The sequence below is a fragment of the Hyperolius riggenbachi genome, chromosome 3 (genome assembly GCF_040937935.1).
Source record: "Hyperolius riggenbachi isolate aHypRig1 chromosome 3, aHypRig1.pri, whole genome shotgun sequence".
Lineage (NCBI taxonomy): Eukaryota > Metazoa > Chordata > Amphibia > Anura > Hyperoliidae > Hyperolius > Hyperolius riggenbachi.
In genome coordinates this window covers 90,962,309-90,987,578 of record NC_090648.1, presented here as the reverse complement: position 1 = coordinate 90,987,578, position 25,270 = coordinate 90,962,309, and the positions used below count along the sequence as shown (strand labels likewise).

The window sequence follows — 25,270 nt, the reverse complement described above, 5'->3', positions numbered from 1 at the left end:
AGAATCAGACATGTCGGAATTTTATCATCAAAGGCATCTATCGGAACCATTCTCAGCAAAAAACGTAACGTGTATTCCCAGCATACGATACTGTTAGCCAGTGTGCATACACACATCCAGTTTTGCCGCTTCCGTGTAGTATTAGAGTTTACCTACAGAGTCTGTTCATAGTATTCAAAATCTCTTGGCCCTCATACTAATATAGACCCTGACCAGGAAGCAGTGACAATCACTGGAGGTGCCACACCCTCCAACAGCCTTGGAGAATAAAAATAACATGGCTCTGCTGTGGTGCAGGAACAGACCTCTAGGTGTAGTACAGGGCAACATAACACCAGGACTATTATTACCAGGGCTGTGGAGTCCTAGTCGGAGCAATTTTGGGTCGGAGGTTTCATAAAGTGAGAGGCAGATCATTTTTGTACCAACTCCACAGCCCTATTAAAGAGACACTGAAGCGAGAATAAATCTCGCTTCAGTGCTTATATTCAGCAGGGGCATGTGTGTCCCTGCTAAAACGCCGCTATCCCGTGGCTAAACGGGGGTCCCTTCACCCCCAAATCCACCCCTGCAAAATCAACGACCAATTTGGTCGTATATTTTGCTGCTCTTCAGGCACGGCTAACGGCTGCAACCCTGCCTCTCAGCGCCATCAATCAGCGGCGCATTGCCGCCTTTCCCCCGCCCCTCTCAGTGAAGGAAGACTGAGAGGGGCGGGGGAGAGGCGGAGATACGTGCTGACAGACGCGCGTGAGGCAGGGCTGCGGCGGTTAGCCCTGCCTCAATGCGGAAGAGGGGATGCGCTGCACGGAGGGGGATTTGGGGGTGAAGGGACCCCCGTTTAGCGGTGCGATAGCGGCGGTTTAGCAGGGGCACGCATGCCCCTGCTATCTATGAGGTCTGAAGCGAGATTCATTCTCGCTTCAGTAGGGAGAATAAGGGGTAGTGAGCCCCTCAAGGCGCGATCTGGCCACCCGAATAGTTTTGCTCGGCTGCTCCCATAAACACTAGGCATGTAAAGAGAAACAAAAAAAGGGGGAGCGCTCTGAGAAATCAGTCAACATAAGGCAGAAGAAAGGTGGAATGGTCTCACCTAGTTGTATTGTGGCTAGCACAGCGTGCTCAGCCGCGATGGGCAGTTGTCCCTCTAAGCCAGCCGGGGACCAGGCTTTCCGTAACGACAGGGCGGAAGTCCGTGACGTCACCTTCCCAGTAGTCCTAGCGGCAGTTGCTATGGGGACCTAGACGCTTCCTCTAACACACGCACGGAAGCGTGGTGAGCGGCGTCTGGTCCTCCGTAGTGGCTTGGAGGCAGAGTAAGGGGAGTGATAGTGCAAAAAGCACATATGCGGGGGATGAAGTAAAATAGTTTAATGCACAGGCATAGACAATTCTTTCTATAAAGATCTATTAAGATCTATTAATATCAATTCTTTCTATAAAGATCTATTAATATCCCGTAGATACCTTATAGAAAGAATTGATTGGCTGATTTATAAGGGGCTGTTTCCCCTACTGTTTGTAAGCTTTGACTTGAAAAAGCGGGGACTGTTTCCCCGTGAAACGCGTTGTCTATGCCTGTGCATTAACCACTTCGGGACCACAGTCTTTTCGCCCCTTAAGGACCAGAGCCTTTTTCTCCATTCAGACCACTGCAGCTTTCACGGTTTATTGCTCGGTCATAAAACCTACCACCTAAATGAATTTTACCTCCTTTTCTTGTCACTAATACAGCTTTCTTTTGATGCTATTTGATTGCTGCTGCGAGTTTTACTTTTTATTATATTCATCAAAAAAGACATGAATTTTGTCAAAAAAATGACTTTTTTAACTTTCTGTGCTGACATTTTTCAAATAAAGTAAAATTTCCTATACATTTGAGCGCGAAAGTTATTCTGCTACATGTCTTTGATAAAAAAAAAAACATTCAGTGTATATTTATTGGATTGGGTAAAAGTTATAGCGTTTACAAACTATGGTGCCAAAAGTGAATTTTCCCATTTTCAAGCATCTCTGACTTTTCTGCGCACCTGTCATGTTTCATGAGGGGCTAAAATTCCAGGATAGTACAAATACCCCCCAAATGACCCCATTTTGGAAAGAAGACATCCCAAAGTATTCAGTGAGAGGCATGGTGAGTTCATAGAAGATTTTATTTTTTGTCACAAGTTAGCGGAAAATGACAGTTTGTGACAAAAAAAAAAAAAAAAAAAAGTTTCCATTTCTTCTAACTTGCGACAAAAAAAAATGAAATCTGCCACGGACTCACTATGCTCCTCTCTGAATACCTTGAAGTGTCTACTTTCCAGAATGGGGTCATTTGTGGGGTGTGTTTACTGTCCTGGCATTTGGGGGGTGCCTAATTGTAAGCACCCCTGTAAAGCCTAAAGATGCTCATTGGACTTTGGGCCCCTTAGCGCAGTTAGGCCGCAAAAAAGTGCCACACATGTGGTATTGCCGTACTCAGGAAAAATAGTATAATGTGTTTTGGGGTGTATTTTTACACATACACATGCTGGGTGGGAGAAATATCTCCGTAAATGACAATTTTTTTATTTTTTTTACACACAATTGTCTATTTATAGAGATATTTCTCCCACTCAGCATGGGTATGTGGAAAAATACACCCCAAAACACATTATACTACTTCTCCTGAGTACGGCGATACCACATGTGTGGCACTTTTTTGCACCCTAACTGCGCTAAGGGGCCCAAAGTCCAATGAGTACCTTTAGGATTTCACAGGTCATTTTGAGAAATTTCGTTTCAAGACTACTCCTCACGGTTTAGGGCCCCTAAAATGCCAGGACAGTATAGGAACCCCACAAATTACCCCATTTTAGAAAGAAGACACCCCAAGGTATTCCGTTAGATGTATGGTGAGTTCATAGAAGATTTTTTTTTTTTGTCACAAGTTAGCGGAAATTGATTGTAATTGTTTTTTTTCACAAAGTGTCATTTTCCGCTAACTTGTGACAAAAAATAAAATCTTCTATGAACTCGCCATTCTCCTAACGGAATACCTTGGGGTGTCTTCTTTCTAAAATGGAGTCATTTGTGGGGTTCCTATACTGCCCTGGCATTTTAGGGGCCCTAAACCGTGAGGAGTAGTCTTGAAACCAAATGTGGCAAAATGACCTGTGAAATCCTAAAGGTACTCATTGGACTTTGGGCCCCTTAGCGCACTTAGGGTGCAAAAAAGTGCCACACATGTGGTACCGCCGTACTCAGGAGAAGTAGTATAATGTGTTTTGGGGTGTATTTTTACACATACCCATGCTGGGTGGGAGAAATATCTCTGTAAATGACAATTATTTGATTTTTTTTACACACAATTGTCCATTTACAGAGAGATTTCTCCCACCCAGCATGGGTATGTATAAAAATACACCCCAAAACACATTATACTACTTCTTCTGAGTACGGCGATACCACATGTGTGACACTTTTTTGCAACCTAGGTGCGCTAAGGGGCCTAACGTCCTATTCACAGGTCATTTTGAGGCATTTGGATTCTAGACTACTCCTCACGGTTTAGGGCCCCTAAAATGCCAGGGCAGTATAGGAACCCCACAAGTGACCCCATTTTAGAAAGAAGACACCCCAAGGTATTCTGTTAGGAGTATGGTGAGTTCATAGAAGATTTTTTTTTTGTCACAAGTTAGCGGAAAATGACACTTTGTGAAAAAAAAAACAATACATATCAATTTCCGCTAACTTGTGACAAAAAATAAAATCTTCTATGAACTCATCATACACCTAAAAGAATACCTTGGGGTGTCTTCTTTCTAAAATGGGGTCACTTGTGGGGTTCCTATACTGCCCTGGCATTTTAGGGGCCCTAAACCGTGAGGAGTAGTCTTGAACCCAAATGTCTCAAAATGACCTGTGAAATCCTAAAGGTACTCATTGGACTTTGGGCCCCTTAGCACAGTTAGGCTGCAAAAAAGTGTCACACATGTGGTATCGCCGTACTCAGAAGAAGTAGTATAATGTGTTTTGTGGTGTATTTTTACATATAACCATGCTGGGTGGGAGAAATATCTCTGTAAATGACACATTTTTGATTTTTTTTACACACAATTGTCCATTTACAGAGAGATTTCTCCCACCCAGCATGGGTATGTGTAAAAATACACCACAAAACACATTATACTACTTCTCCTGAGTATGGCGATACCACATGTGTGACACTTTTTTGCAGCCTAGGTGCGCTAAGGGGCCCAACGTCCTATTCACAGGTCATTTTGAGGCATTTGTTTTCTAGACTACTCCTCACGGTTTAGGGCCCCTAAAATGCCAGGGCAGTATAGGAACCCCACAAGTGACCCCATTTTAGAAAGAAGACACCCCAAGGTATTCCGTTAGGGGTATGGTGAGTTCATAGAAGATTTTATTTTTTCTCACAAGTTAGTGAAAAATGACACTTTGTGAAAAAAACAATAACAATCCAATTTCCGCTAACTTTTGACAAAAAATAAAATATTCTATGAACTCATCATACACCTAACAGAATACCTTGGGGTGTCTTCTTTCTAAAATGGGGTCACTTGTGGGGTTCCTATACTGCCCTGGCATTTTACGGGCCCAAAACTGTGAGTAGTCTGGAAACCAAATTTCTCAAAATGACTGTTCAGGGGTATAAGCATCTGCAAATTTTGATGACAGGTGGTCTATGAGGGGGCAAATTTTGTGGAATCGGTCATAAGCAGGGTGGCCTCTTAGATGACAGGATGTATTGGGCCTGATCTGATGGATAGGAGTGCTAGGGGGGTGACAGGAGGTGATTGATGGGTGTCTCAGGGGGCGGTTAGAGGGGAAAATAGATGCAATCAATGCACTGGGGAGGTGATCGGAAGGGGGTCTGAGGGGGATCTGAGGGTTTGGCCGAGTGATCAGGAGCCCACACGGGGCAAATTAGGGCCTGATCTGATGGGTAGGTGTGCTAGGGGGTGACAGGAGGTGATTGATGGGTGTCTCAAGGTGTGATTAGAGGGGGGAAATAGATGCAAGCAATGCACTGGCGAGGTGATCAGGGCTGGGGTCTGAGGGCGTTCTGAGGTGTGGGCGGGTGATTGGGTGCCCGCAAGGGGCAGATTAGGGTCTAATCTGATGGGTAACAGTGACAGGTGGTGATAGGGGGTGATTGATGGGTAATTAGTGGGTGTTTAGAGGAGAGAATAGATGTAAACAATGGATTTGGGAGGTGATCTGATGTCGGATCTGCGGGCGATCTATTGGTGTGGGTGGGTGATCAGATTGCCCGCAAGGGGCAGGTTAGGGGCTGATTGATGGGTGGCAGTGACAGGGGGTGATTGATGGGTGGCAGTGACAGGGGGTGATTGATGGGTGATTGACAGGTAATCAGTGGGTTATTACAGGGGAGAACAGATGTAAATATTGCACGGGCGAATTGATAAGGGGGGGGTCTGAGGGCAATCTGAGCGTGTGGGCAGGTGATTGGGTGCCCGCAAGGGGCAGATTAGGGTCTAATCTGATGGGTAACAGTGACAGGTGGTGATAGGGGGTGATTGATGGGTAATTAGTGGGTGTTTAGAGGAGAGAATAGATGTAAACAATGGATTTGGGAGGTGATCTGATGTCGGATCTGCGGGCGATCTATTGGTGTGGGTGGGTGATCAGATTGCCCGCAAGGGGCAGGTTAGGGGCTGATTGATGGGTGGCAGTGACAGGGGGTGATTGATGGGTGGCAGTGACAGGGGGTGATTGATGGGTGATTGACAGGTAATCAGTGGGTTATTACAGGGGAGAACAGATGTAAATATTGCACGGGCGAATTGATAAGGGGGGGGTCTGAGGGCAATCTGAGCGTGTGGGCAGGTGATTGGGTGCCCGCAAGGGGCAGATTAGGGTCTAATCTGATGGGTAACAGTGACAGGTGGTGATAGGGGGTGATTGATGGGTAATTAGTGGGTGTTTAGAGGAGAGAATAGATGTAAACAATGGATTTGGGAGGTGATCTGATGTCGGATCTGCGGGCGATCTATTGGTGTGGGTGGGTGATCAGATTGCCCGCAAGGGGCAGGTTAGGGGCTGATTGATGGGTGGCAGTGACAGGGGGTGATTGATGGGTGGCAGTGACAGGGGGTGATTGATGGGTGATTGACAGGTAATCAGTGGGTTATTACAGGGGAGAACAGATGTAAATATTGCACGGGCGAATTGATAAGGGGGGGGTCTGAGGGCAATCTGAGCGTGTGGGCAGGTGATTGGGTGCCCGCAAGGGGCAGATTAGGGTCTAATCTGATGGGTAACAGTGACAGGTGGTGATAGGGGGTGATTGATGGGTAATTAGTGGGTGTTTAGAGGAGAGAATAGATGTAAACAATGGATTTGGGAGGTGATCTGATGTCGGATCTGCGGGCGATCTATTGGTGTGGGGGGGTGATCAGATTGCCCGCAAGGGGCAGATCAGGGGCTGATTGATGGGTGGCAGTGACAGGGGGTGATTGACGGGTGATTGACAGGTGATTGACAGGTGATTGACAGGTGATTGACAGGTGATCAGGGGGGATAGATGCATACAGTACACGGGGGGGGGGGGGTCTGGGGGGGGTCTGGGGAGAATCTGAGGGGTGGGGGGGTGATCAGGAGGGAGTAGGGGGCAGATTAGGGACTTAAAAAAAAAATAGCGTTGACAGATAGTGACAGGGAGTGATTGATGGGTGATTAGGAGGGTGACTGGGTGCAAACAGTGGTCTGGGGGGTGGGCAGGGGGGGGTCTGAGGGGTGCTGTGGGCGATCAGGGGGCAGGGGGGGGGGGAAATCAGTGTGCTTGGGTGCAGACTAGGGTGGCTGCAGCCTGCCCTGGTGGTCCCTCGGACACTGGGACCACCAGGGCAGGAGGCAGCCAGTATAATAGGCTTTGTATACATTACAAAGCCTATTATACACTGTTGCAGCGGCGATCCGGATGCCAGTAACCCGCCGGCGCTTCCGAACGGCCGGCGGGTTACGGCGAACGGGGGGCGGAGCCAGTCCCCGGCGGCTGATCGCGTCACGAATGACGCGATCGCCGCATAGCCACTCCCGCAGCCGCCCCCGCCGATGGGCGTATTGCGGTCGTTTGGGCCCAGACTTTGCCGCCGCCCATCGGCTGGGGGCGGTCGTTATGTGGTTAAACTATTTTACTTCATCCCCCGCATATGTGCTTTTTGCACTATCACTCCCCTTACTCTGCCTCCAAGCCACTACGGAGGACCAGACGCTGCTCACCACGCTTCCGTGCGTGTGTTAGAGGAAGCGTCTAGGTCCCCATAGCAACTGCCGCTAGGACTACTGGGAAGGTGACGTCACGGACTTCCGCCCTGTCGTTACGGAAAGCCTGGTCCCCGGCTGGCTTAGAGGGACAACTGCCCATCGCGGCTGAGCACGCTGTGCTAGCCACAATACAACTAGGTGAGACCATTCCACCTTTCTTCTGCCTTATGTTGACTGATTTCTCAGAGCGCTCCCCCTTTTTTTGTTTCTCATTCTCGCTTCAGACTCTCTTTAAGTATTAGACTAAGGAGTTGGAGTTTTCATAGCCTTGATTATTAAATGTGCATTACAATTTCCCATATTATTAAATATTCACTTTTTGCTTTTTTTTTTATATTACCACACCCTTTAACCTCCCAAGCCTTGCCGACTGGCCCGATAGATGGGTTCTCTCAGACCAAAGGAAGCTTACCCGCGCATCTCTCATCACTTGATTACAGCAACCTTAATCTCTGAAAAATACTGAATGGCATTGTCATCTACAGAACGCTGATATTTGATAAGCAGTTTTCAATGACTAACGGCCAAATCTGCATTTTTTTCTTAATACGCTCATCATAAACTACTCAGATTTAGGACACATTTGCTTTAAACTACATTTAATTACGGTATGTATTTTCAATCAATGCCCCAACATAAGACAAACTTGCTGAATCACAACAATATGGCATTTGTTCAGTCTGGCTCTCGGCTTATAGATCCCCCACCCCAACACACACATACAGTCATCACCAAATCTAAACATTCAACTCAAAATTATGTATAAGTTAGAAACTGGAGAAAACAATGCCTTTGCTGCCCGTAACAACCAGCTGTCACCCTTCGAGACTTGAGAAAGGAAAGCTGGAATCTTATTGGTCAGCACAGTTCCATCTCCTCCAGTTTCCATAGACCCGCCCATTTGGTTTTCTGTCAAGGATGTCCATGTTACCTATCTCTGCCAGGTCCCATATGTTTTGCTCCATCATTAGAGGACGTCGGGTATGTGGTCATCCAGGAATCTGACACAAAATTATATGAGCCAGCGGAATCATGACCATAGTCATAGGCATATTTGTAGGAATCATAGCCTTTAAGAGAACAGCAGGAAAGAGGTTTCTTTAAATATTTTCTTAAAAACTGTGATAACTAAAATGAAAGCCTGGAAAGCCACACAGACACAGGGACAGGGAGAAGCAGCAGAGGCAACAAGTGCAGATCAAGAACTTCAGATGTGAGTAGCAAACACAAGCATCATTAATACACACACATCAATATGCTGTATCAATAGTGAAAAGCAAGTGTCAATAACCAGATAATAAAAGAACTACTAAAGGACAGTAGAGGAAACTCACTTTGGGTTTGATAGTTACCCAAGTAGAGGAAAGGCTCTGGATACCATAGAGCCTTTCCGATCCTCGGTCTGCTCCACAGTTAAACCAACATCCCCGGGTGTAGCTATTTGACCTGCTTGGCCAAACAGCTGTTCAGAACTCCTTAGGCAGCCTTCGGAACTACTTGTGCCCTCCAGTAAGTCTGAAGATGAGCGCATGCAAACACAAACATACATGCACAGTATGGATAGGTTTAACCTCGGAACTATTCAGGGACGTGAGTAGTTCTGAAGATTGCCCAAAGAGTTCCCAACAGCTATTTGGCCAAGCAGTTCGAATAGCGCTAGAATGACGGGACAGACAGAAAACTGGAAGGCTCTATGGCTGCAAGTTTCGGAGGTTCTAGCGCAAGAACGTCTTAGGTGGAGGGGGACATCTCTGAAGGATCCAGGGGCTTCCCTCTACCGAGGCAAGTACAGTATATGTTTTTTTTTTAATCTCACAGGTTTGCTTTAAATTAAGGATTCAAACCAGATTGAATTCTTAATGTTAGGAATCAATCCTTAATTTAAGGAATGCATAAGGTAAATTGCTTAGTGAATACTTAATGATTTATCACCACTTAGAATCCATATTAAAGACAGTAAGGGCCCATTCACACTAGAGCGTTTTGCCAGTGATTTCGGCAAAACGCTCAAGCGCTAGCGCTTTTTAAAGCGCTAGTGCAATAAAACCGAATGGGCCCGTTCCCACTTGGGCAATTTGTGTTAATCGCTGGAGATTGACGCAAATCGCCAAACACAAACGTTTAGCCTGCACCATTTTCAGGCGATTTCCTGGCGATCGCGTTTCAGTGCTATAGAAGCACTAAACGCAATCGCTAAAAAATTGCCAAGTGTGAATGGGTTTTTTTTCACGTTCAACGCTAGCGTTTTGCGTTTAGCAAGTGTGAATGGGCCCTTAAAGTTAATGAATTGGGGCTGGTGGAAGTGGTGTGATGGAAGAGTCCATTTCATCACCGGGTGACACTGCAACACTGACACCCTCCCCTGGATTACAATTATGTCATATCATGTGATCGGTACGCCAAAGAGGATGCTGGGAGTGCAGCGCCGCGGGTGGATGAAGAGGAAAAGCCAATCCAGCTGCACGGAGCAGGTAAATATAAAGAAGCTCCCTGCGCCGCTCTGCATAGCTGCATTAGGCAGCAAAATGGGAACACTAAATAATGTGCAGGGCTCTTAACTAGGGATGATCAATGATATGCAAATATTTCTGAGTTTATGCAAATGTACATTTTTATGCAAATGTATACTAATTTGCATAAACTCGGAAATATTTGCATCTTACTGATCATCCCAACTCTTAACGGTTAAAAAGCTACCTTTTCAAGTACACCTGTCACTTCTTTACAAAAACAAGTATAGTACATGCTAATGTGTGCTTTCTATGCACACCAGTGCTACTCTGTACACCCGAGGCTGTACATACACATTGCTAGCCTCCAAGTGACACGTTCTGTTGCTATGGAGGGGGGGAGGAGGAGCCACTGAGCTGATCGCTGGCTGAGGCAGGCAGTGAAGGGGATTGGAGGCTGCTACATCCAGGTTAGACTCTTTGCAGAGGCAGCCCTGACCGGGATCCGTCTAGCACAGGGGTAGGGAACCTATGGCTCGGGAGCCAGATGTGGCTCTTTTGATGGCTACATCTGGCTCACATACAAATCAGTAGGGGCTAATTCACTAAGCTACACTGCTCAAGCAGCGCAGCTTAGTGTGGCAGTGCAAATAAAACTACTAACTTACTCACGCTACCCCAAAAGGAACAGCTGCTCCAATTGTTCCACTCTGGACCCTGTCTGGCCCAGTGACTTTGTAGGACGAGATCCCTGCACTTTGGCCCAATAGGCTGCCTGTCAAGTGACAGGCAGCCTATTGGGCCAATCAAAGTGCGCGGATCTTGTCCTACAAAGTGAATCAACTCCCAAGTCAAGCTAGCTAATTGTACAAGCTGTTAGTCAGTATTTTTCCTGTCTGGCTCTCAGGGAAATTGCTGATGTTGCTGAAACCCAAGAGAAGCTGAAGACGTGTCTGACACTTCTGCTGCCTGGCGGATCAACTGTACACACATCACCATGGCAACAGGGGTGTGAGCCTTACTGTCCCAGTTTGAAATATATTGTATGGCTCTCACGGAATTACATTTTAAAATATGTGTCGTTTATGGCTCTGTCAGCCAAAGAGGTTCCTGACCCCTGGTCTAGCATGTATACCAGGCTTTACAGGTGAATGCTGTTGATGTCCCCAGCAAGTCCTCAGTAAGCACACATTCATTGGTCAAAAAAAGTGACAGGCGTACAAGAAAATGGGAATTTTACACTATTAGGGCCCATTCACACTAGAAGCGCTTTTCTGAGCACTTTGTAATTGATTAGCGCTTTTCAAAAATCGCTCCCATTAACTTTCACTAAAATTGGTGTAAAAAAATAAATAAAAATCGCTGCAATTTTCACGTACGCGATCGCTGCGATTTTTACCATGATTTTAAAAAAAGTGAATGGGAGTGATTTTTAAAAAGCGTGAATCAAAGCGCTGAGAAAAGCGCTTCTAGAGTGAATGGGCCTAATGCTGGGTGCACACAATGCGTTTTTTAGACGATTTTCTGTCCGATCGATTTCCGATTCAATTCTTATATCTTTTCTTATCTATTTCCATTCACTTCTATGTGAAATCGATCAGAAAATTGATCGAAGATAAGATCGGACATGTCGGAAACTATGTATCGAACAATCGAACACAAAATTGTATGTTGTGTACCTAGCATTAATGCAGAAAAACTGTCCATACAAACTAGGCCTTCTGGTTTCACGCATAATTGTGCCCAAGAACAGATAGCAAGAAAAATCCCAGTACGGGCAAACATACATAAAACCATTTATTTCAGTTAAACAAGGGATGAAATTTAGATTGTAAGGTTTTTAATGTTGTAAAGATTAATGTTGAGCACAAATTTCACCCGGAATCCACATTTCTGCTACATCAGGAAGAGAATGACATTAGTTACAGGTTAATTAAAGGACAACTGTAATGAGTGGTATATGGAGGCTGCCATGTTTACTTCCTTTGAAGTAATACCAGTTACCTGGCTATCCTACTGATCCTCTGCCTCTAATACTTTTAGCAATAGACCCTGAACAAGCATGCAGCAGATCATGTTATGTCACATTATTGTCAAATCTGATAAAAATTAGCTGCATGCTTGTTTCTGGTGCTATTCAGACACTACTGCAGCCAAATAGATCAGCAAGGCTACCAGGCAACTGATATTGTTTAAAAGGAAATCAATATGGCAGATTCCATATTTTTCTCACCACAGACACCCATTTCACCTCCTCATCAGCTTAGCACTAGAATGTGTACTGGAGAATCCTCTTCAAGATTGGCTTACTAACATTCATATCTTCACACAATTCAGGTGCTGGGTATCTGAAGGATTCGTTGCTAATGCTCAACTCCCACAATTTCAGATCAAATGGATTTAACTATCTGATTTCCAGAGTCCACCTAAAAATCTTTAGAATCTGAGCTCTATCACGCTACATCTAAAGGGGCCCATACACTCAGCCGATTTTCTGGCCGACCGATCGATTGATCGTTTGCAAATCGGTTGGCCAATCGACCGATCGATGGCCGATTTCGATCGATTTCGATGGATTTCCATCGAACTGGCAGGGTGGAAAATTTAGGTCGATCTGATGAGATTGCTTATCAGTTTGCATTGGCCTTAATGGAAATCTGATGGCAAAAAAATGCCATCAGATCGAATTTCAATAGATTTCAAACTGAAATCTATTGGAATTCTATCCTGGTAAAAAATTTTCTAAAACTGCATCAGATAGATCATCAGATGCATTTCTTATCCATCTGCTGCCAATCTGACGAGTGTATGGGCACCTTAACTCTTGGAACTCCAGTCCTTACTAGTGTAAGCAGTGTATATGGACCAGAGATGGGCAACAAGTTGCAAACATCTGGGGGTTTGTATTCAAATTGTACACAGTTTGAGATTCAACTAAACAAATACAGGAGCTGCAACGTGTCTTTGGCTGCAGGCGACTTGCATCTCTTCGCCCACGTCTGATATGGGCTAGTTACCGTGACACTGCAGTGAGGGAGATGAAGGCCGTCATATTTATTTCCTATTTAACCAGAACTGAAAGGGATAAGAAGGTTGTCATTTATTTCCCTTTAACCATTTACCGACATCCTAACGTATTAAAACGTCATGCTTACCGCTATTAACAGCAACATGACGTTTTAATACGTCGCGCATTCCCGCCGCTGCTACCGCCGTGTGTCCGCCGCTACCGCCGCCATTACCGTCGGGATCCTGTGCTGGGCGATTGGGGAAGAGGACTGAACAGTCCTCTACCCAATCGCAGTGCCTGGAGTGAATGGACGTGACCGCGAACAGCGGCTACGTCCATTCACATAAACAGGAAATGTAACAGTTTAATAAAGTGTGTAAAAAAAAAAAAAAAGTGAACACGTCCTATGAGTGTTCACCAGCGCCATCTTGTGGCCAAAAAGTATATTACACTTACAAAATACATACATTTTTAAGTATATACACATCATTAATAAAATTACACTTCCAACCCTCCCCCCCAAAAAAAACACTTGTAAAAAAAAAAAAATCAGCTTAAAAAAATAAAATAAATAGTTGCCTTAGGGACTCAGCTTTTTTTATTCTATATTTTATGGGGGAAAATTAATTTTAATTTATTACATAGGGGCTTGTAATTATGGCCAGAACAAACAGAAAAATAACCACTTATATTTCAAAATAATATACTGTCGCCATACATTGTGGTAGGGACATAATCTAAACGGTTTAATTATCGGGACCACTGGGCAAATAAAACGTGTTTGTTTTATCCACAGGAGAATGTTTAATTTTAAAACTATAAAGGCTGAACACTGAGAAATAATGATTTTTTTTCTTTTTTTTTCTGTTTTTCTCATTAAAATGCATTTAGAATAAAAAAATTCTTAGCAAAATGTACTATCCACAGAAAGCCTAATTGGTGGCGAAAAAAACGAGGTATAGATCATTTTCTTGTGATAAGTAGTAATAAAGTTATTAGGGAATAAAAGGGAGGAGCGCTGACAACTAAAAATTGCTCTGGTCCGTTAGGATAAAAACCCTTGGGGGTGAACTGGTTAAACAATACCAGTTGCCTAGCAGCCCTGCTGATCATTTGCCTCTAATACTTTTATAATCATGATCATGAAAATTGCACACCAGCAATTAATAAATGCAAATAGATTTGTATTGAATTGTAATGAAAAAAAAAAAAAAATAGTAGTAGAGCAGAATATCAAAAGTCAAACTTTAATAGGGCATACGTGAGGGTCCGTTTCTACTAGCGCCGCACGCAGCGGCACTTCCTGGTCTGCAGGAACGCTCACGGCTATAGGATTCGCAGTCTCCCGCACACAAACTGATGGCAATGTCGGCCGAATCGCTAAGGTAAGCGATTTGGCCGGCAGCGCCATGGTTTCCTATGGCAGAGTTTACCCGCACGATTTGCCTGCGGTGAAACTCTGCGGATTCGGCCCGGTTTCCGCGCTAGTGGAAACGGGCCCTTACTGACAGGTCAGGATATGAGAGGGGTCAACAGTCTTTCCTGGCTGGGAGCAATTATTGTATACCCTCTGAAAAAGGGTCACCCTGTAACGGTGGTGTCAGGGTAGACCTTTGGCATGGGGTCATATTGTTATAAGTAGCATGTTTTGTTGCCTCTCTGCATAAGATTGTATTGCACCTTGTTGTATGCATCATGCTTCTTGATTCATTCATACTTCTGTTGACTCCTCTCATATCCTGACCTCTGTCAGCTACATGTACCCATTGATGTCACTGGCTATATTGTTATTGTGTCAGGTGTGCAGACCTTTTCCTTAAAGCGTACCAGAGCTGATCGAAGCTAAAAGCTTTATACATACCTGGGGCTTCCTCCAGCCCATAAGCTTGGATCGCTCCCAGGCCGCTGTCCTCCACTGTCTGCAGCTCCGGTACCGGGTCCTGTAACTTCAGTCAGTCAAGGCCAGTCTGCACAAGAAAAGTGCGCTCTCTACGTATCTCTCCAGCGGCTGCTGGAGAGATACGTAAACAGCGCACTTCTCTTACGTCTGACTGGCTGAAGTTACGGGACTAGGTACCAGAACTGCAGAAGGCTGAGGACAGCAGCGTGGGAGCGTTCCAAGCTTATGGGCTGGAGGAAGCCCCAGGTATGTATAAAACTTTTAGCTTTGATCAGCTCTGGTACACTTTATGTGTCCTCTAATACTTTTAGCCATAGACCCTGAACAAGCATGCAGTTAAGAGGTGTCTGATTGGATTAGCTGCATGCCTTTTGCAGGTGTGTGATCTAGATACTACTGCCACCAAAGAGGTCAGCAGGACAGCCAGGCAACTTGTATTGTTTAAAAGGAAATAAATATGGCAGCCTCCATACCCCTCTCACTTCAGGTGTCCTTTAAACCAGAGCTCCCCAACCGTCCTCAAGGCCCACCAACAGTGCATGTTTTACAGGAAACCATAAACGTGCACAGGTGGGGTAATTAGCGTCTCAACGGAGCTAATTAACTACAAAATATGCACTGTGGGTGGGCCCTGAGGACAGGGTTGGGGAACTCCGCTTTAAAGAACGACAATTGCCGCCATCATGCTGATATTTTTTATTTCAGGGGTGATTAAAGCACACATGCAGTTGGGCCTCTTTCAGATGGACTTGTCAGTATCCTGTCCAGTGTGTTGGTCACTAGCGCCTTTCGGGTGCTATGGTAGTAAAATACAGCCAAATAGCACTGCTTGAAACCCCACCCATGTCAGCCTGTGACAGTTTTGTTACCCGGCACCTCAGCAGGGCTGAAGCAAACACTGAGGTGTGACTCAATATGGGGTCTACCTCTCCACCGCCCATGCCAAATGCTAGAAGTGTCTGGTGAGTGCACAGGAGTAGTCTTGCTCTGAGTAGCTATGTACTTGTAGCTACTCTGAATCTAGATTTAAATTAGACAGCTGTGACCGCGGGAGAAGGGGGGTTAACTTACCCATGCGGCTGTCTGATCCGATGCACGTCACTCCTACAATTCCTCCTTCCCGAGTGGAAGTAGGAAGCAGGAGAGTGTCGTGGAACATAAATGGAACGCAACAGATCAGACAGCGGCATGGGTAAGTTAAGCCCCCTTCTCCCGCGGTCACAGATGTCTCATTTAAATCTAAATTCAGAGTAGCTACAAGTATGTAGCTACTTGGTAAGAGCAAGACTACACAGGAGCAGCTAAAAGGCTGTAAATTCACTGCCATCAGCCTCCCATGTGAAAAGAGGACTTGGGGTTGATTCACTATCACTATAGCTCCCCTTACTGCACGCCCAGCGTACCTTATCGGAGTTAACGTGCCTTATCAGAGTAGCATAGCGAGCGCTACAAACTTATGCCTGCTAATTGGCAATGACGAGAGCTCCACTCATCCTGCCCCGAGTCCCTGCAGGTCCAACCACTTTAAAGGACATTATCCCCGCACTTTGATTGGCCCAATAAGCTGCCTGTCACTTGACAAGAAACTTGACAGGCAGCCTATTGGTGCTATGCTATTCTGATAAGGCACGCTGAGCGTGCTGAAAGGGGAGCTATAGTGATAGTGAATCAACCCCTTAGTGTGGTCATATTTTGGTCAGTGCATCTACACTGCATACTCATTCTGGGAAAGTATTTTTGAAGTAGTAGGACCCAAGCATTGCAGTGCTGAACCCATTTAATGCACTACATTGCGCAAGTCAATGCACACAAGGAAGCAGGCACACCGTCAGGTCCTGGGTGCTTGATGATGCGACATAGGCAATGTCACTCCACTAGTATGTAAGCACAATCCCATCAGCACACCAGTGTTACATGTGGCTGTTTGCACAATAAAAGTGCGTTGCAATTAATCTACAACTGGTGTGCTGTGCTTACATACATTGCGCAAGTGGGATGTCCAAGCATATTGCACACCGAGAGGTATTGCTGGAATCAAATCAGTGACAGTTATCAGTGAACATCGCAAACGATTGTTCACGAACCATTCACAATAGTTTCACAAACGTCCCTCTGCCACGGACGTCATTAAAGTCAAAGGATCTGTGGAAAGGGAACGCTTGTGAAACTAGCCTTCTGAAACAGATCAGCAGGACAACCCGGTAACATGCATGGTTATAAAGAAAATAAATATAGCAACTTTCATATCCCTCTCACTGCAGGGGGGCCAAGAATGACATCACCATGTGAGAAGAGTAATGCTGGGCATACATGGGTCGACCCGGCGGCCCATTAGCCACCGGATCAACCCCCGCCGACGGTGCTTATCAGCCGCTCGATTCCCTGCCATTGTTTGCCGGCGGGAATCGAGCAGCATGATTGGGCCAGCTGAATATTATCAGCTGGCCGGATCAGCGGGTCGATACACGGTACAGAAACGTACCGTGTATCCCCAGCATAATGTTTTGCTCCCATTAGATTAAGACAAAGCAAAGCAGCGCTATGCTAATGAGGAAATGAAACAGTGATTTGTTCAGTTTATCCCAAGCAGCTAACCAAATAGTAACTAGTGGCTTTAACTTCAAGATTTCTAGCCCTTCCGTGAGATTCATTTACTATCTGCATTTGGGAGTGAAGTAAGAGGAAATCTCGGAGGTAGTGTGCTTGAGTTGACCCAGTGGGAAACGTCATAGGGACTTTCACCTCTGATTGTTCTTAAAGGGAACCTTAACTGAACGGGGGGTAGAGTTTTACTTACCTGGGGCTATTACCAGCCCCCTGCAGCAGTCCTGTGCCCTCGGCGCCGCTCTGGAATCCTCTGGTCCCCCGCTGTCACTCAGTTTCGTTTTTGACAACTCACCAGTCGCCATGCGTATTATTGGACGCATTCACCAATGCAATTAGCGCTATTGCGGACCACAACGTGTACAAAAATACGCGTTGATGCATATCTACGCGTGCGGAATGCGGCAACGCGTATTTTTGTACGCGTTGCGGTCCGCAATAGCGCTAATTGCATTGGTGAATGCGTCCAAAAATACGCATAGCGGGCGGCGACTGGTGAGTCGTCAAAAACGAAACTAAGTGACAGCAGGGGACCAGAGGATTCCAGAGCGGCGCCGAGGGCACAGGACTGCTGCAGGGGGGTGGTAATAGCCCCAGGTAAGTGAAACTCTTTACCCCCCGTCCAGTTAAGGTTCCCTTTAAGCCTCATCTACACGGTACAATTTCCCATCAGATCGACCTGTGATCTGATAAGAAATTGCATTGTGTGTAGACATCCACATTGTTTTAGATCAATTTTGCGATAGATTTTGCATTGACAAATACCCAAAATCTATTGCAATCTGATTGGAAATTATCTAATACACCATGTGGCTGGATGGTGTACTGGTTAAGGGTTCTGCCTCTGACACAGGAGACCTGGGTTCGAATCTCGGCTCTGCCTGTTCAGTAAGCCAGTAATTCAGTAAGGAGTTCTTTGGGCAAGACTCCCTAACACTGCTACTGCCTACTGAGTGCGCTCTAGTGGCTGCCTCGCAAGCGCTTTGAGTCCGACAGGAGAAAGGCGCTATACAAATACTGCCATTATTATTATTATTAATATATCCGTTTTTAGATAGATCAGTTTTTGATCCGTGCATTTTCAAGCAAACCTTATGCGTAGAACACATAATGCAATTTTCCGGCAGATTGACGGTCTAATCAATTATTTCCGACAGGTCTGATCTGATTCTGATGTTTTTCTGATCAATTTTGTATAGAAGTGATCAGAAAAATGAAATGATCAAGTATGAGATCGAACCTGTCAGAAATAACAGATTCGACTGTAAATCTGACAGAAAATTGCATCATGTGTACTATGCATTAAACACTGGGGCCCATATGCAATTAACTTTTTCTCCTGAATTTTCTCCTACTAGATAATTTAGCATCTTCTATTTAAAATAACTTTTCAGCATTTTGCAACTGAAAAAGTGCCCAAAAGTAGGTGGAAAAGTGCTATTCAAACTATTTTTAAGTATTCTCTTGCTTGTAGGTTATTTCAAATGCATTTTATTGAGAAGTTTTAAAAAAAATCACTTAGGAGAAAAAGTTAATTGCATATGGCCCTTGGTCTCCTGTAAAATAAAGTAGCAGTGACAGTCCTTACAAGTCCCCCCCCCCCCCCCCCAGGTCACCTCAAGCACCCCATATTTAAAATCTCTGCAAAGGCAAACCAGGCAGCAATAACTGCCTACCATTACATAGCTACATCCTGGTGAGCTAAGGGTCCCTTTGACATTTTAGCCATGTGACCAGCCACGTGATCACAGAGAGGAAGTGCTGGCACCGCTTACCAGGGGGCAGATAATACTATCTATCCCTACATATGAAAGAACAAGCACAGGCTCCTCAGCACATACTGTATATCAAGTATATGTATTGTACAATACTATGGTGATCTCAATCAGGAGCCGGTCCCTTAGCCCTCCAGGATCCAGCTGGATTTAAACATGACCATGTGACCAGAGATGATGTCAGGCGGCCATTAGCAGAGCGCTGCAGCTCCGCAGGCCGTTGTTACCACAAGCAACGGAGGGCAATGCACGAGGGGACACCGTGCCGTCCCCTCCCCGGCACACCACAGCTCGGGTGACGTCACCGCTTCCTGCAAACACAGGCATGAGCGCACTCCCCCGTACCGTCTCCCCATTGGTAACCGCTGCCACCGCCTCTACCGCGTCCGGCCATATTCATTCTCCGCTGCCTGGCTGCTACCGTCTCCGAGCGTTCAGCCCGCCCCCTGCGCGCTCTCGGTCCTGCCCAGCCCTCCCAATCCCGCCATTGGGCGATGCCAGTGTCACTTACACTTAGTGACATCTAGTTGGCCGACACCGTCCCGCCTCTTCCGGCATAAGTCTTCCGTTCTGGTGTTCATGTGTTCCTACTGTGCTGTTGTTGTGTCTGATTACGCTGCCTGTGGATTTGTGCTGCCCCGCATGCGCAGTAGGAGACAGTGCGGCCAGTTCCTATTGAATGATGCTGCTGGAGGTAAAATACTAAATATCTCTGCTCCCACACCTCTTACACTCCCCAAATTTCCAGGGTAGGGAGGGGACCCCCCGAACTACCTCTATGCCAAATTGCAGCCCCCCAAAACCCGCTGGTTCCCGAGATAGGTTTCTGTAAGCGGGTCTCGGGGCTGCAATTTGGCATAGAGGTCGTACTGGGGGTCCCCTCCCTACCCTGAAAATTTGAGGAGTGTAAGAGGTGTGGGAGCAGAGATATTTAGTATTTTACCTCCAGCAGCATCATTAACTTCACACTGGGCATGCGCACTACTCAGTGTGGAAGGGAGCTTCCGGGCAGTGGAAGACATTACACCGTCTACCTGCTGAGCGCTCCTACCAATAAGCACTGCAGAGGCTTCTCGTGTAAACCCCAGTGAAGCTGTTCCACCAGTGGGCCTGCAGATGGCAGAGTGTGTCACAGCGCTATGCAGGGATTCGGGGTTATGTGGGGTCGCTTAAAGGACCACTATGTAGGCAGTTAAAATTATTATTATTTATTTATTTATAAAGCGCCAACATATTCCGTGGCGCTGTACAATGTAAGAAAACAAACAAGGAATACATAAGGAGGGCAGAGCATGATAACAAAACAACTTAACTTGCAGTCTTCATCACTGGGAATAGGAGGCACGGATCTACGCAGCTCTGATCATGTGCGTAGCCTGGGAGTTCTAATTGATGGGAATTTAAACTTCAGAACTCAAATCTCTGCTGTGGTGAAATCATCCTATTTTCACCTGAAGAACATTGCAAAAATCAAGCACCTCATTTCCCCCCCCCCCTCCCCAGAAGATCTGCCAATCTTAGTCCATGCCTTCATCACATCCCGACTGGACTACTGTAATGTTCTCTACACAGGCCTTCAAAAAAAGGTCTTGTACCACCTACAGCTGATACAGAATACTGCTGCCAGACTGCTAACCAACCAACCCCGTCACTGCCACATAACGCCAGTCCTGCACTCCCTTCACTGGCTACCTATAGAATGGAGGGTCCTATTCAAGATCGACCTACTGACATTTAAATCCCTGAATAATCTGGGCCCTGGATACATGAAAGATACGTTGCAGCTGCGTAGCAATCCCCGCATTCTCAGATCCACAGGTTCTAATAATCTAGTCATACACAGAGTCCACTTGGAAACTTTTGGTCCCAGAGCCTTCTGTCATGCCGTCCCCCCTATGTTTTGGAACTCCCTACCTCAACAGATCAGGACAGCTCCATTCCTGGCCGTGTTTAAATCCAGACTGAAAACGCACCTGTTCAGTTTGGCATTTGCAGAATTATAACTTTTGTTGTGTGAATACTTCATCCTACTACCAATTACTGAATCTGAGAGAGCCTAAGCGCTTTGAGTCCTATGGGAGAAAAAGCACTATAGAAATGTTATTGTATTGTATTGTACATAATGATACAGACAATGATATACATCAAATATGAACACTGATACAAAATACAGCACTGCTGATTACTATTTGATTTAACATGATGACTTAAATGTCTAAAGCCTCATCTACATGCGTAGATGAGGCTCCGATCTGGCGGCTCGATTAGCCACGTCCCCGCTCGCGCGCCGGATTCGATTCCCCGCTCGTCTCCGCCTATCTTCTGCTCGATTCCCTGCCATTGTCCCCTCGCGGGGAACGAGCAGGGAATCGGCGGTGGAGAGATCCATCCTGTCGGATCTTATCAATCGAGCCGCATCAGCTGCTCGATTGATAAGCCACATCGCCGCATCATCTACCCGTCTAGATGAGGCTTAACAGAGTGCAAGCAATTAAATTAATAACATTCCATGACACAAAAGGGTGAGAGCCCTGCCCTTGTGAGCTTACAATCTAAAGGAATGGGGTGGAAACGAGGTGGGGAAGTATACAGTATATGTACTTAATTAGGTTATTTAGTGGGTGCATGGCCTAAGCTAGAGAATATGCTTGTCGGAAAAGGTGGGTTTTGAGGGAGCTTTTAAAGATTTCAAAGGTGGGAGAGTGGCGGATGTGTTGTGGAAGGGCATTCCAGAGGAGGGGTGAGGCACGTGAGAAGTCTTGTACACGTGAATGTGAGGAGGTAATTATAGAAGTGAATAAAAGAAGCTCGTGTGCAGATCTGAGATTGCGGTTGGGTTGGTATCTGGAGACTAGTGAGGAGATGTACAGGGGAGAGAGATTGTGGAGAGCTTTGTAGGCTAGGGTTAAGAGTTTGAACTGAATCCTCTTGTTAATTGGTAGCCAGTGAAGAGCTTGACAAAGAGGAGCAGCAGAGGAAGAGCGAGAGGAGAGATGAATAAGTCGAGCAGCAGAGTTCAGTACAGAATTGAGCGGTGCTAGTCTGTTAGTTGGAAGTCCACCAAGCAATATATTGCAATAGTCCAATCGAGATATAATAAGAGCATGTACTAACATTTTGGTTGTGTCATGGGAGAGAAAAGGTCGGATGCGTGCTATGTTTTAGAGTTGGAGATGGCAGGAGCTGGTTAGGGAGTTAATGTGAGGAGTAAATGAGAGAGAAGAATCAAATATTACCCCTAAGCACCGTGCTTTGGGAACTGAAGTTATAGACGTGTTGTTAACATTTATTGTAATATCAGGCAAAGAGGTGGACAGGGATGGTGGAAAGACTATTAGTTCATGTCACAGGAGCCCTAGTGGCTGACCGCACTTAGCCTTCTAAACGGTGCCAGCGCACGGATCATGCGAACTCTGGTCGCAGTCAATGCGCAGGAACCGTTAAGAATTAGCCGCAGACAACTCAGAAGGGAGCCTGTGAGACACGGGTAATTACAACGTACACACGATTCCACGGTATCTGCCACCACCACTGGTATGGGCCAGTGGACCCGATTTACTGACTGACTAGTCCTGCGAATAAAACGGTTAAACACACGGTATTCTGTCTAGCCAACAACAAACAAACAGTAGCGTATCTTCAGAGACCCGGGATCAGTTCTGTGTGTGCTGATAAGCAGGGTAGCGGAACAGTGAATGACTTGGAGGAAGTCTTTTATTCACAGCAATATAAATAATTAATATATACAGACAATTATTAAAATCAACAATTATTAAAACAGTAATAGCCAGTATAAAAAATAAAAGAAGGGAGAAAAATACTTAGTTTCTGGAAAGATGTCCTTTTTGTGGGAAAAATCAGAGTTCTGGGTTTCAATCAAAGTTCAGAGTTCAGACCAGGTGGATGCCAGCATATCCTCAAGCTGGCACCGATGAGTTCAAGATGTTTTCAGGGTGGAGGACTCAAGCCCGCCTGCTGGCTCTGTGCTTTTGATGAAGCTGGTTTGGGGGTGTGGCAATGCCGGCCCCCTCTGAGCTACCAGCAAATGACAGTTCATTCCCTCTGAGAGATTTTAGAGCTAAACTTATGAATTGCTGTAACTCCTGAACCATACACGTTACATTTAGGGGGGTAACAGCTTCATACTTGGAGGAAAATACAGATTAATATGATATCCGACATGGCTAGTGCAGCAGATCAGGGTCCTGGGTAGATTCATACCTGGGTTGTAGGGGCCCCGGGCCCCTCTCGACTGGTATCGAGAGATCCAGCATGACCCTACGGATCCAATGATACCGCTCTCATAACCACCCTATTTATTGTATTCTGTAAATGGGCAAAAGATTATATAGTACATTCACTTCTTCCTGCTAAGGCTGGAGTCAGCCTGAATGGAGTCCAGCTGTGTCTGCTTCTTGGGATCTCTGTCTATGAAAGGCCCTGTTGGCTCCTTCAATTAACATCTGAATGTGAGATCAGCTTAGACAAACTTTGAGTTTACACCTCTGGCTTAATCAGCAGTCACAGGGCCAGTCTTCCTGCCAGCTGCTAACGGGAAAAAAAACTTCCTATTTAAAAAAACCCGGAATGTCAATCTCTAAATCGCTGGCCTGACTACCATCCAGGGCGATCGGCGCAATAAACCGATTGCGTTCTAGTTTCTCATGGCTGTTCCGTGACAGTTCAGTTTTATTCATATTAAGTTTTAAGAAGCGAGAGGACATGAAAGAGGAAATAGCGGGCAGGCAGTCGGGAACCCGTGTGAGGAGGGCCGAGAGGTACAGTTGTGTATCATCTGCATATAGGTGGTATTGAAAACCAAATGAGTTAATTAAGTTACCAAGACCGTGCATGTAGATGGAGAAGAGGAGGGGACCGAGGACAGAGCCTTGAGGTACCCCTACAGACAGAGGATGTGAAGAGGAGGCCTGATCTGAATAAGAAACAGTGAAAGACCTTCCAGAGAGGTAGGAAGATATTCCAGGCGAGAGCGAGGTCCTTTATTCCTATAGATGAAAGGATCTGTAGGAGTAGAGTGTGGTCGACAGTGTCAAATGCTGATGACAGATCTAGAAGGATGAGTATGGAATAATAGCCATTGGATTTAGCTGTGAGGAGATCATTAGCTACTTTGGTGAGGGCTGTTTCTGTGGAGTGGTTTGGCCGGAAGCCAGACTGGAACTGATCAAGCAAGAAATTTGCAGAAAAATACTGACTTAGTTCAGCATGAATGTGGCGTTCAAGTAATTTAGATGCAAATGGGAGAAGTGACACTGGGCGGTAGTTAGCAAGTTCGGTGGGGTCTAGAGATGTTTTTTTAAGTAGTGGTGTTACAACAGCCCTCTTGAGTGAGGATGGAAAAAATCCAGTGGAGAGGGATAGGTTAAACAGCGATGTTAGGGCAGGGATGAGGGATGTGGATAGCTGTGGAATGAGATGTGATGGGATAGGATCCAAAGAACAGGTGGTTGGATGGGATTTGGAGATAAGGAAAGAGAGCGAATGTTCGGAGAGTGGAGAGAAACTGGAAAGAGAGCAGTCAACAAGAGGAGTGGAGATGGAGTTTGATGTCTGCATGGAAAACACACTACGGATTTTTGCAATTTTATCTGTAAAGTATGTTTCAAATTCTTCAGCTGATAAGCATGAAGAAGAAGGAGGAGGGGGTGGACGGAGAAGGGAGTTGAAAGTACTGAACAGGCGCTTTGGATTGTGCAAGTGGGAGGATATGAGAGAGGAGAAGTATGATTGTTTTGCAGAAGAGAGAGCGGTTTTAAACTTGTTCAACTCTTTTTTGTAAGTAATGAAATCCTCATTAGTATTAGTTTTTTCTCCAACGGCATTCAGCTACCCTAGAGCACCCCTTTAGCTGTTTAGTAGCTTTGGTCAGCCAGGGTTGGCGACTGACACGGTGTGGGCGGACATTGGTGAGGGGTGCGATTGCATCCATGTCTTGCGTAATTGAGCAGTGATAGTGTGCAGCTGCTGAGTCAGGGTCAGTGAATGGTTGTGTGAGGAGAGGTGCCAAGGCATCAGAGACAGATTGCATGTCTATGTTGCGGTAATTCCTGCGTGTATATGAGCGTGCTTGAGGCAGCGTGGTAGGAAGAGAGGAGGAGAGAGAGAGAAGTTTAGTAAGTTATGATCAGAGAGTGGGAGAGGAGTATTAGTGAAATCAGTGATAGAACAGAGACGAGTGAATATGAGGTCAAGTGTATGACCATTAGAGTGAGTTGGAGCAGTGGACCAC

General features: G+C 45.7%; 1 protein-coding gene across 1 annotated transcript in view; it reads right to left on the bottom strand.

Moving 5' to 3' along the window:
• Positions 1-19,490, bottom strand: part of AKAP8L (A-kinase anchoring protein 8 like) — a 69,468-nt gene extending 49,978 nt beyond the window's left edge. The window contains exons 1-2 of the mRNA XM_068274577.1: positions 19,366-19,490; positions 8,213-8,351 (exon numbers count right to left, since the gene is read on the bottom strand). Coding sequence (XP_068130678.1) covers positions 8,213-8,351; positions 19,366-19,420 — 194 coding nt within the window. The 5' untranslated portion in view covers positions 19,421-19,490. The remainder of the gene's footprint in view (positions 1-8,212; positions 8,352-19,365) is intronic.
• Between the last annotated feature and the right edge of the window lie 5,780 nt (positions 19,491-25,270).